At 36.9% G+C, this 12,964-nt stretch overlaps 2 protein-coding genes across 3 annotated transcripts; one reads left to right on the plus strand and one right to left on the minus strand.

Moving 5' to 3' along the window:
* Positions 1-205: 205 nt before the first annotated feature.
* Positions 206-3,413, plus strand: LOC101156167 (emerin). 2 transcript variants are annotated; one of them, XM_011477000.4, is made up of 7 exons: positions 206-531; positions 1,020-1,118; positions 1,872-1,903; positions 2,174-2,199; positions 2,304-2,345; positions 2,418-2,477; positions 2,616-3,413. In XM_011477000.4, exons 1-7 carry the CDS (start codon positions 450-452, stop codon positions 2,803-2,805), a joined length of 531 nt encoding a protein of 176 aa, XP_011475302.1. In that variant the 5' UTR covers positions 206-449; the 3' UTR covers positions 2,806-3,413. The 2 variants fall into 2 exon arrangements, with proteins under 2 accessions (XP_011475302.1, XP_004070443.1); XM_004070395.5 differs by having other exon boundaries at positions 213-531; positions 2,301-2,345.
* si:ch211-150o23.3 (uncharacterized) lies at positions 3,401-10,434 on the minus strand. The gene is made up of 8 exons (XM_004070670.5): positions 9,923-10,434; positions 8,564-8,602; positions 8,178-8,486; positions 7,741-8,049; positions 7,143-7,457; positions 5,864-6,013; positions 5,727-5,796; positions 3,401-4,106 (listed from the first exon to the last, which is right to left on the minus strand). Exons 1-7 carry the CDS (start codon positions 9,951-9,953, stop codon positions 5,753-5,755), a joined length of 1,197 nt encoding a protein of 398 aa, XP_004070718.1. The 5' UTR covers positions 9,954-10,434; the 3' UTR covers positions 3,401-4,106; positions 5,727-5,752.
* Between the last annotated feature and the right edge of the window lie 2,530 nt (positions 10,435-12,964).

The raw sequence follows: 12,964 nt of genomic DNA on the forward strand, positions 1-12,964 counted from the left end.
CAGACACACAAAAACATAATATAATACTGCCTTGACAAAAATGGACCAGTTTAGATAGGCACTTTTGTTTTACAAAGTTTTTATTTATTCTCTTTTCTGTTAAAATACTTGTTTCCTATGAGAACCAAAAATGTAGGCATTAGAATCTGCCTGCAGGTGGCGCCAAATCCTCACCCGACTGTGGAAACTGTAGAAGAAGAAATAAACGGAAATAAGTCACAAACAGAGATATGTTTGTTTTTATTACTTGGAGCAATAAGTAGGGCGGGGTTTAGATCATCTTTATCATTTGGCTCGCTGATTGACTCCACTAAAACACATAGTTGCTTTTGAGAAAAACAAACACCCGTTCTGCTGGTGGGAGGAGTCAACTCTTTCTTTTCTTTTTAGCGACAGTAACTACAACCTGAACCGAAAAGTTAAAAAAAAATCTTCTTGTTGAAGTCAACATGTCTTTGTTTAGTAATATGTCTGCAGAGGAAATTAGCTATCTGTTGGATGAACACGGCATAAAGCACGGCCCCGTGGTCGGTAAGCGGCTCCGACTTTCACTTTGGCCACTACATCTGATTACTTCTCTCAGTCGGGCCTCCTTCTGTTTGTATTGGAATTTTGAAGACACAACGGGTATTTTCTGTCTAGAAGACGGTAGTAAAATTATTTTAATCACTATCTGAAGATTAGTTTACACCTTACGGAAATAGGATCTTATGGGATTTGATTCGGCACGTGATCATCAACAAATAGTTCATTTTCCATTTTAGAATTTTCCATTGAAATTTGGATGCTTATACTATAGATGAATGGAATTATTATTGAGGTACCACAGGGGTCAGTTTCAGCCCCCTGATCTTTTCCGAGATATCTTTGACAACATAAATGTTAAAAGAGTGAAATTGAACAAGCATAGGATTATATTTTCTCATGTTTAAGTTTCCTTTAGGGCGTATTTTGCTTCCTTATTGTATTATTCTGATTGTGCAATATTATAGCATGCCTGTGATATTTTCCATTCTTAGACTCCACCAGGAATCTGTACGAGAGAAAGCTCAAAGAAGCCATGGCCAAAAGAAAGCAGGCCAAACCATCTCCTGATAAAACTTTCTACAGGGAGGAAGGTAAGTCACACTTTATTGCAGTTTGTTTCAAAGTTCCTCTTCTTCCTCAGAACTACCGGACCGGGACCAGTGGCCCTAAAACACAGTTAAGAACACTCAGGGGAAAAAACAAAACTTTAAAAAAAAAGTCTCCTTCAGTTAGTTTAGAAAAGCTTTGACATTATAAACATTATTTAAAAAAAGTTAAATAAACGTATATGATTTAATGTCAGGTTTAGTTTGAGTGCGAAGGTTTTTTTTACGAGTGTTTTGCTCAAAAGTGACATGACAATTATCAAATTGAGTAATAAATATAAAGGATAAGCAAATACTAACATTTGTGACTTTGACACATTTTTAATATTTGATAGCAGAAAACGTGTGGTGATGTAATAAATGATAATAAAGGCATCTACACATATATTGTATGAACTTTGTATGTATATATTAAGAGGACAATTGTTTTATGCAAACAGTTGAAATATGTTTGTGTAGCTCTAATCTTACAGACAGTAAGCTAAACAGAGCTGAATTAAAAAAGGTACATGCTAATCAACACACATATGGAATTATTTTGTCATGATAATAAATAGACTTTCTTATTCTCATTAGAGGAAACCAATACCACCAGCAGCTTTTTCAAACTCTTAGAATAGATAAAAATAGGACTAAAGATGCAAAGACTTATTTAGTCTTTTTTTAATCATGGGTAACCGTATAATTGACCTTCAAACTGAAATGCTTTGTTCCTTCATTTGTTGTTTTTTTTTCCAGAGGAGGAAGTCACCTATGTGTACCGGACACCGGTGAGTCTTTTTTTCCTGTTTGCAAGACTTGACACAGATATCACTGTTAAATGTAAAAACATGCCAAGTTTTAGTTGCACCTCAGAAAATGAGGAAGAGGATAAAGTGAAGAAGCAGTTCATGATGCATCCTCCATCTCATAATTGTCAAACGTTGATATTTATATCATATAAAGGAGTTGACATTCTGCATCAGAAGCTGTTGAGCCTTTAATTAAATGTTATAAATGTTTTTCTACTCTTTAATGCCTAAATTTGTTTTGTATTTCAGACCAAAAGTGAAAACTTTATGGAGAGGTCAGTTCACTTTCTTCTGGGTTTTGTGTTTTTTTTCACTTTACCTTCAGAGCTAAATGCAGACAAAGTTACTTTATTTGTTGTTTGTCTGGTGGTTTTAGCAGACCGTATATGAGGTCAAAGACTGCAGAGGAGTTGGAACACAGGTTAGTTACCATAATTCCACCTGTTTTCTGTTTGTTCACTAGTCCACAAATGTAAACTGTTATTTTTTTCAGTGCTTCCTACTCTGGTTACTCGAGGTCCAGTGAATACAGAGGAAGGGATTATGATGAGCTGTAAGTGTTGTCCTGAATTGAATCACATTTTTGGATCAAGTGCATTTCAACTTACAAAAAATGATAATAAAACAGGATGCACCTCAGAATCAATCGCAATTCATCTTTTAACGGTCCACTTTGTGCTGTTTTCCCCAGATCGCACAAATTGCCCGTGGGCCCGAAAACAGCTCCCATCAGATCAGGTCAAGATGCTCCAAAGGCGCCAAAGTCCCCTCGTCTCATCCCGCTGTGGGTTCAGTTTTTGTGCTTTCTGGCTGTGGCCGTCTTCCTCTACTTTGTTTTCTCCAGTATGGAGAGCAGTGAACCTCTTAAAGTGATAGAATGATTTCAGGATGGTTAACTGCATGCTGATGAAAGGGTTTTTATGGTTTCTTTACGCTTATTGAAGCATCAGCTTCACACAGCAACAAAGAGAATTCCACTGTTGTGGCTTGTTTGCAGAGCAGCTATTTTGCTATTTAATCTTGTATTTTTTGAGCTTTAAAAGCCACCAGCTTGCTGCTGTCACTTTGTCCCACGGTTCTTTAAACATCTAAATTTGGGTACAAAAGAACTTACCGGAATTTTTACTTTGTCATTTGTGAAGCTGTTTGCTGCACCGCTTGTGTAAGAAGAAGATAAAACTGTCGTTTTTTAATCATCTTGTGTCTTCCTTCAAATTTGTTCTAAAGTTGATAAGCTGGTGTTCTAGATCTTTTAGATAATTGCATTGATGTATTTTGAAACCCTAGTGCCCATATGTCTACATTGGGGGGGTGTTTTAAATGTGTCATCTGTAAATTAAGTTGATTTCTGACTGTTTTTTCCCCACAAAAATACTAAAACAAGCAAATATTTCTCAGTATTTTTGAAACCACTTTTGTACTTTATAATTCACACATGGGGCTTGGTTTCATTGTAAAAATAAATAAATAAAGAGCTTCTATAAGAAAACAGACTTTTATTCATGGTTAAAACACCCGTTTAAGTCAATAACTTAAAAGTAGAAAATAAATAAACCCCAACCTGTTTAGTCCCCCCCCCCAGTTTTACCTCATAAAAAGTAGTACCACCAGTAATATTTGTATTTTGTGTAAGATCTTACTCACAAACCCGTCAAACAACATCAGTATTTTAATCATCTACTATTTACAAACGTAAGTGCATATCGTTAAATGACAAAAGATGCATAGTGTCTGAAAGTACAAAAACCTCCTTTGAGGATTGTTGTTCTGTAGTATTTAACTATCTAGTGGACCTTTGTTAGTAGTGTTTCGTGTTCAAAAAGAACCCAACACACAAACCTGATGAACCTCGTCACAGTTTCCTCCGTCTAACTTGTACAAGTTTTAGGTCCCTACGCCTGTGACTGTGCCTGAGAAAATCTACAAACTACTCTAGCTTTCAGTGTCAGTAGAAATGTCAGTCATCTGTGGCTGCTAGCTTAGCTGGAGGCCCAATCCCAGTCTTTGTTTTCCAGCAGTGACACCATCCTGGCTGCAGGTCAGTCTCCACTAAGAACCGGGTGTTAAACTAGTTCCAGCGGTGGCCAGCAGGTGGCAGATGACCAGGTCTGGATATGTTGTTGATCTGCTGCATCTGGGTGGAATAAGGTGACCGTTCCTAACCGTCCACACACCTGTGATTCTGTTTCAGAGAAAAACAACACGGTTCTTTCACATAACAGAGTTATAAACACCGATCAACGATCAACATCAACAGAGCAAAACCTACATTTTCTGTATAGAATTACCTAAAAAGCTTCACTTACAAAAAAAATCAAATGAAAAATACTTAGAAAAACTAATATTAAAATATATCTAAAAATAGCTCCACATTATGTCAAATGCAGATGTTTTTTCTGGTATGAACAGGAATTGTGTTGGATTTACAGCGCAGAAACATGTTTGTCCCTTCAAAGCTGTTAGAGAGAATATGAAAATATTAAAAATTTCAGAGTAAAACTGTGACGTGTGTGCTTAATCACAGGTTACGTCAGGGCTCTGTAACCTGAGGCTCTGGAGCCACATGAGGCTCCATCTGTCCATTTGTGGCTCCCACGCTTTATAGAAAAAATGCTCACTGAATAAATCCGTATAAATCTTTTCCTGCAGAGTGTTTAGTACACAGTGTTTAGTATCTGTTAAAAAGCAAAGTTTCTACAGTAAATAATAGCATTCATATGTATTTATTTTTTTGGATTCTACACCAATTGTGTCATGTAGGCTTTCTTCAGTTTTTTATTTTATTTGAATGTGTTTTATTTTGAAAGGAACTTGCTGTCAAAATTAAAAAACATATACTGTATATAGAAAAATATATATACACTGCTATGTTTCATTATTTTGATATTTAAAAGCTACATTTGAAAAAGGAATGGCTTAAGGGCCACAAATAACCTACATAAAATGTATTTTTCTAAACAGTGAAGTGAGTTTTAGAGGCTTTGTAGGTGGCAGACCCCAGGTAAAGTCATGCACACACTCAACAGAATTAGAGCGCTCCAATGCTTCTTTTTTTTTTTTAACTCTGCAGTTTAATGTCTGATAGAAGAACTAGAGTTGCAAAAAGATTTCCTGGAATCAGATTAGAAACCAAAATGCATTTTAAACATTGAATCGATTAAAGTAGTCACTTTTGAACGACGTAACAGCTGGACTTTTGCTACTGTAAAATGTAATATTCCTCAGAAAGTTCTGCAGAAGGTCCCATAAATGTTTGGCCATGGAACGTCGCTCTGTCCAGTTGGTCCCGAACCAGATCAATGTGACTAAAGACTGACTGCAGACTGTGCTGCTGATTCCATGTTTTCATGGTTAAGATGTAAAGATCGCTTCACCTTCCCGTTTCACAATTTGGTTTAACTAGAGCTCATGTGGGAGTAGTACCAGAACCAGGCTTTTATGAAGCGTGATCAACCTCAGAGATTTTAAATTGTCGATCCGGTTCACGTTTCCTGGAAAGAACCTTTTTGTTTAATTCTGACATATACACTTTTTTTTTTGTTTAGGATATTTTTGTTTTTGTTATTTTTCTACCATTTCCAGCTGTTTGTTAGACTATCACTGGAATCATTTTTTAACTGGTATTTATGTATTAAATTGTCCAATGGGACATTTTCATCTGCGAGATACAAGAACAAAATTTTTTTATCAGGAGGATTGTTTATTATTATCATTGTATAGAGAAATATAACTTAATTCCTACAACTTGCAAGAACAGTCTAAGATAAAAACATTTTTTACGGTTCTGGACGGTAAAACATACCTGCCATCTGTTGGAAATACATCTCATCATAGCTTGTTAATTGATAAGGCAACATAAGTGTTGTCCACACCTGAAAACAGAAGACACTTTAGAGGAAATGAACTGAAAATAAGAATGTTCTTTGGAAGTGGACTCACAAGTTCTGGTCTCCCGCTCCAGCTCAGAGGGTTTCCTCTCTTTATGGCACAAGACTTTAGCCACAGTGATTAGAATGATGACCGCTATGACGAAGGTCAGGCAAGACACCAGCCAGCTGATCACCATGGGGCTCAGCATTGGATCAGGATCTAACAAAGACCAATGATGTCCATGTTCAAAAAAAATAAATAAATAAAGGAAGGAAGAAACCCCCAAAGAAAGTTTAAGAGGAAAGTTTAGACAAACTTTTTAAAGATCCACTCCAATGAAAACTGCCTCAAGTGGTTTTAACATATATCAACAATATTAAGCTTCAAATTACATTTCTTTCTTCCAATTGTGGTGAATCAGGGGCAGATAAATTGCTCTGTTGGAAAAGGAACTTTTTTGTCACGTAGAAAATACGCTGAGTGGGCCACAAGCTCCCTGCTCCGCTCCATTCTGATGCATCCACTTGTAGTCGACTAGCTCCATGTACGTCTTTGTTTTCCTCGTTCCAACTCAAAACTGTTCTGCTGGATAGATATTAGTCGCCATTTTTTACCAGCTGTAATGTTAGGTTGGGTGGTGTGAGGGGCTGTAAGGTAGCGAGAGAGAGCAGAACAGGGAACTCTTAGCAACCGGGAAAGGAAGGGGGGCGGTATTGCTCTGTACCACAACTCAGAGGTGAATTTCTAATGAACTACTGACGCTCTGCATAAACCATGTCCTAGAAAACGACACAGCTTTATTGATTCCAGATTAAAGCGGCATTATTGTAATGAAAAGACCTCTGGGAACGCTTTGAAAATAGAACAAAAGATGATTGGAGTGGGACTTTAAAGAACTGAACTCATCAGGGACACAATCATAACCAGAAATAAACAAAAACAAAACAGAAAATAATAGCAAAGACTTTGAGGCTCCTTAGAACAGAATTTAGACTTACATGTACTACGCTGAAAGAATTGTTCTGATGTCAAAAGATATTCTAATGCAAAATTTAAGTAATTCTCTAAAAAGAAACTACACGAAATACTGAGTTGCTAGCAATTTTTCTATTATATATATATATATATATATATTTTTTTTTTTTTTAATTTATATATATACACAATATTTCAATCCTAAAAGTTAAAAGCTTGTAAAACTAACATTTTTCATTTATAACCTCCATTGTACGATATCTGCTCTCTTCAGATATATTTGTAGCAAAAACGTAACATTTTGTTCTTCTACCCAGTTGTTTTACTTCAAAGCACAAATCTGAAAGTCGGGCCTTCTACGGTTCCTCCTTACCTCTCACAGCTATAGGCAGAGGCTGGCTTTCTCTGGACACAAATGTGCGTCCTCCCAGCTGGACCCGATACAGGCAGTAATAGTGTCCCTCGTTGGACGTCTGGGCGTTGGAGAAGGTGAAGGTGACAGACTGGGAGAGGGCAGGCAGTGATTGGCGCACAGTGCCGTTGGAGCGGATCAGTCGGAGCTGGAAAGAACCGCCGGGATACTGCTGCAGGGTGGAGCAGGTGATGTTAAAACTTTGCCCTTTGATGACAGAGCCGGCTGGGGCTTCAGAGGAAGTGTTGTACCAGTGCTGGGGGGTCAGAAGTTCCACTGTCACCCAGTCGGGAAGAAATAAAAATGATATTTTAAGTGTTTTTTAATAAAATGCACATGTATACAAAGCTTTTTTTCTGTCAAATGACTTTGGACTGTAAAAACTGTTGACCATGCTAACTGAACCAAATATTTGTGCTTATATTGTTTTGTTTTTTTTGCCACCTGGGGGCTGCTGTGACTAAAGCTGTCACACTAACAGGAACACAGATTGCAAAACAATAAGCCTTAAGGGAAAAATGAGCTCCAACAGAAACTAGGCACAGCAGTTACGACTCACCCACAGTGATGTTGATGGAATTACTGGGTGGAGAGCTGAGCAGCTGAGACGGGAAGCCTCTCTTGATGCTGTACCGGCAGCTGTAGCTGCCCTGGTGGAAAGTCTCTACGTCAGACAGGGTGAGCTCCACTCCGATCTGGGACTGGTCGGCCCTCTGCGTGACCAGCGGAGTGGAAACACCATGTTTGTACAGGTGGAAGTCACTGAGGTGGTGACGCAGCAGAACGCTGCAGCGAAAGCGGACAGCCTCCCCCGGCGAGAACACAGTGTGAGGTGATAGTAAGGACAGACTGGGCATTAACAGGGTACCTGGGAAAAAAGGCACAAGCTAGATCTGTTTTGTCAAATTATTTGGTATAAACACATACAAACCACAGCCAGTTAGGTAACATCTGAAAAAATTCTTACTAAAGACATGTCTAAAAGGGGAGTCTCACCTGAGCATCTCACACCTGCATCATTCTCATGGGTGCAATAGGAGTTACTGTGGAGAACAACAGCACAACGAGTCAAACTCGACTCGTGTCCTGAACACTGGACGTGGTGCAGGACAATCTCTCCGCTGCCTGGACCAAACTCGGCCCCACGACTGGCAGATTCAGCTAAACCGCAACCCAGCTCAAAGCACACCACACTTGCTTCTTGGACATCCCAGCCATGGTCACACACAGTCCCCCACTGCTCGTGGCGGAGGACTTCAACTCTACCGGAACACTTGTTATCGCCATTGACAAGTCTGACCCCACCTGAGGATCAGAGGAAATCTACTTAAGAGACAGGAACGGATATAGATGAAACAGGTTTACATCAATCCCAGACGTACCAAAAGCTGCAACTCCATCCCACAGACAACCTACTAGGGCTGCAGGAAAAAATGAAAAGAGAAAAGAAACTGTTGTTAACAGATGTGATTCCATATGCAATATTCTCAACAAACATTTCAGGGCTAATGTATTAACTAAAAAGTCATTTTTCTTTAAATGAGCATCCAGATCACTGGAAAATGAAGCAATGGAGTGTGGATTTAGGCTAATTAGGAGACAATTAGGACACAATAGCATATGAGGCTATAAGTAAACCATTGGCAAATCATTGTATCAGATATTTTACACACTTATGTGGTTTTTTTTGTTTGTTTGTTTATGGCAGCATTAGGATATAAAGATTCTGATTATGGGGCAAAAGTAACTTTGATGCAAGCAACCTTTTATGAGGAGAAAAAAAACATGCAAAGTTGCATCACTGCTCAAACTCCAACTTCAGAAAAGCTTCTCAGATGACTCCAAACTAAGAGATTTGAGCAAATTTGAGCAGATAAATATGTTAGCAAAATTAAACAAAACAAGATAGTAATAAAAAAATAAGAATATAACTTTTTCATTGATTGTGTTTAACTTTTGGGCTGCATGGTAATGCATTGCATTGAGATGTCCAATTTTGAAAGACGTCTTTTGAGTTGAGCTAGACTCAATAAAAAAAATTACAGTGACAGGCTTTTGGTTGTGTTTTAGTTGCTGTTGTCGTTGTTAGTTTCTTTTTAGTTTTGATCGTTTTTTTTTTAATCCATGTTTTTAATCCAAATTTTAAGTTACATTTTCCTTACAGTTTCTTAAACTATTAGGTATGTCACAATAACAAAGTTAATCTAACACCTACGTTTTACAAACTAAATAAAAACAAACATTTTTTTTGTTTTAAAAAAAAGTTTTTAACTTAAAACCCAACAACTTTCTGATTTTTTTTAAAGTATAATCCTTATGATCTATAGACTTATAAATAAACTTTTTAATCAGGCATTCTGTGAACAGCTACATTTGTTAGCTATAGTATAAATATATATAAATATATATCCATTTTAAAACAAACGTTTGCATTTATTATTTAAATTTAATTATCGGATTTTATGTCTTTTCTTTGACATCAGATGTTTAATTTTAATAATGTCTTAAAACGACACAATGTTTTTGATTGACTGGGGTTTAGTAAAGTTGTGGTCCTCTTTGAAGTTGAAATGATTCTTTATGAATTATTTAAAATATTGAAAAGTATTTTCAAAACATGTTTCTTATTCAATTAACAAACAAAAAAAATGTTTAAAAGGATGGACTGCTTCGATTAATATGAGGCTCCGTGCTAACACTACCACGAGCTAGCTGACTGCTAGCTAGCATTGTTAGCTTACCTGTCAGAAGGATACGGAGGAATGTCAGCATCGTCCCCGTAGCATTCCGTCAGACTGCCGGCTGTGGAAAGGAGCCCGCGGTCTCAGCGATGGCGCAAACAATCGCTAGCAAACATAGGTTACCTTGTGTGCAGCGCAGATTTGGCAACAACCGAAAACAAAGAGCTGACTAACGGCTGACGAACTAGAGTGAAACTCAGGGCGCGGCTGTAAATTACAAGCATCGTTGAAGCAGTGCTGCATAACTGTAACAAACGATTCAAACCCTGGGTTTACCTAAAGCCCAGAGTCTGCAGCCCCCCAAAAAAATTTTTTTGGTTTTTTTTTTGTTTTTGCTTTGCAGGCCGTCAGGCCCCGCGCACACACGTCCAGAGATTCATCCCTCCATGCCGGGGGAAGAGTCCTTCTCCCTGCGGCAGACAGAGGTCACCACAAGCCGCAGTCTCGGCGCTGTGGCCGGTCAGGGGCATCGCTACAAACACCTGTTGTCTCCGCTCCTGACTGTCCATTTGAGGACGACAGCACAAAGCAAATAAAGATTATCATAAGACATTGCCATTGAAGCTTTTAATTAAATACTCTGGAGTTTTCTGCTAAATCAAGGACTATTTAACAGCTGCATGGATAAATTGGGGGGGTAATAAATGTCCTAATAGTAGTTTTACTGGAATTTACTGTTGTTGGTTGTTCTTTTTTGTTTTGTTTGTTTGTTTTCAACTAAAGTAGGGGAAACGCCTACAAAAGCACCTTCCAACCACTATGAACATGACAGAACAAGACATAAGAAGTTTACTATTATGAACACACACTAGCATTTTATTCTATAAATCAAAACTATTAAAAAACAAGGATATAGTAAAATATAATATGAAACAAATTCAACTCAACTTTATTTAGATAGCCTGATATTACAACAAAAGTTGTCTCAATGGGCTTCACACCGTTAGTAAGTCATTTATGAAAGCTAGAAAGAAAAAAAAACTACTTCCACAGAACATAGAAAAACTAGTTCTGGAAGGAGAATATTAACTAAGAACAAATTATGATATCAAACAATCTAATGTAAGAACAACACAAATAAGTGGAACAGTGAGAAGGAAAGTTTAAAAATTTGTAAAAGTGTTACAGAATTAAAAAAAATGCTGGAAACGTATAGATTAGAAAACTGAAAAGCCTAATAGGACATGGAATGTATAATAATGAACTGGAATGTTTTGTCATGGTTATATTTCTCTGTTCTTTAATGCTCTTGTGTTTATGTGAATAATGTAAACATGTAGGTATTAGACGTGGCAAGATTGGTGTGGGAATTAATACGTTTTCTCCTTTGTTTAAGCATTATTTTTGTTATGTCTTTAGCTATTTTATATTGCGTTTGAAAATAAAATTATACCATATCGAGTTTAACGTTTACTTACATACCTGTTTCATTTGGCTTCAATTATGCTTTTATTTTTACTCCACATATCGGAGATCCATTTATTATTTCTAAAAAATTACATGTTTATCAAGTGTGATTTTCTACATTAAATTAGGTGTTAAACTCGTCTGCACTTGAACACATTTTGAAGAGTTGCAGCTAAGTAAAAACCATCATTGTTTGAGTTTAGGGGAAATCCCTAAAGATTGTAAAATGGAGCTTGATTTGTTTTCATAAGATCATTCGGGGTGGGCAAAAAATAATTAACAATGATATCAGCATACAGTTTTCCAGACGCAGGCGGAGGTAAAATCCGGGTCACTTTGTTCACACAGCAACCACTAATCTCTTCGTTTAAACATCCTACCCAGATCAGCATGCTGTTTCCAGGAACATAATCCTTTAATTTAATATGAATGCTGTCCTTTTTTTGGAGACAGAGCAGCAGTAATCTTGTGGAAAATGATTCTTTCCTGCTATGTTCTGTACAAGCTCTGCTCCATGACGGACATTTTCTGTCCATATTTCTTCCAAAATATCTCGTTGTTAAAAAAAAAACTGGTCGACATTTATAACAATTGTTAATTCATTTGATTTATTTATCACTAGATAATTTTTTAAACTTTTTATTCCTAACACATTTCATAGGTAAAAATTAAAAAGAGAAATTTGAAATAATGCATTTCTTTAAGGTTAATGAAGATATATTGTGTAAGTAGTCTTACAAATAATATATTTTTTACAAATATTTGTGTCACTTTTTTCACCAATACATTTGGAATTTTAACAAATTTCTGTAAATGTCGGTATCCTTAAACTGTTTTTAATTAATATTACCAGAATGTTTAAAGCAGAATTACTGAATAAAATGAACTTTAAACTATCAGTGATAAAATATCCAATAACTAATATCCTCCAGATTACCAGCAATGCAAATTTGTCCTCTGTAGAGGATATTTCTAACCCTAAGTACCTCATAAACAATGCACGCAACAGAAGTAACTCCTTTTGGTATCTGCAGCAAACATAGTTGGGGCTTTTCTATGATCCCAAATGTGAAGGGGTGAGATCTGGGAGTTGTAGTTTTCGGTGGATTTAAAACATTTTAAGCAGACGTTATTTTAGGTAGTCGGGATGCTATACAATCTATATATTTTCAATACTTCAAAACATATTCCTTCAGTAATTTCTAAAAATAAGAGGAAGACATGTCTGATGCATTTAAGGAACCAGTGTAATGTATGAAACCACACTGATAAGTCAGCACACACAAGATTAGGGTCAACTCACCCTTGAAGGTAAACTGCTGTGTGTCAATAAAAAATATATTACCATTTAGCTATTAGTTATTGATTTAAACTGTGAGCGAGAAGCAGGAACCTTAAAAAAAGAGCATTTTCTATTTTCTTTTACAAATTCATAACTTATGGCAAATAGGAGCGTCTGACTGTTTTCAAAGGGTGACAATAAGAGTCCTTTGTTCTGTTCATTTCTACAAACCTGCAGTTTAACCTTTGCCCCCTCCCCTCTATGACATTCTGCTCAGGAGTTAGTTTGAACTGGTTGGGAAGGACGGTGCAACCAGAACCACCAGGAAGAGATCCGGTTTGCCGTCTCACGTC

This window comes from Oryzias latipes, chromosome 7, assembly GCF_053564925.1.
Source record: "Oryzias latipes strain Hd-rR chromosome 7, Olatipes_Hd-rR_3.1".
NCBI lineage: Eukaryota > Metazoa > Chordata > Actinopteri > Beloniformes > Adrianichthyidae > Oryzias > Oryzias latipes.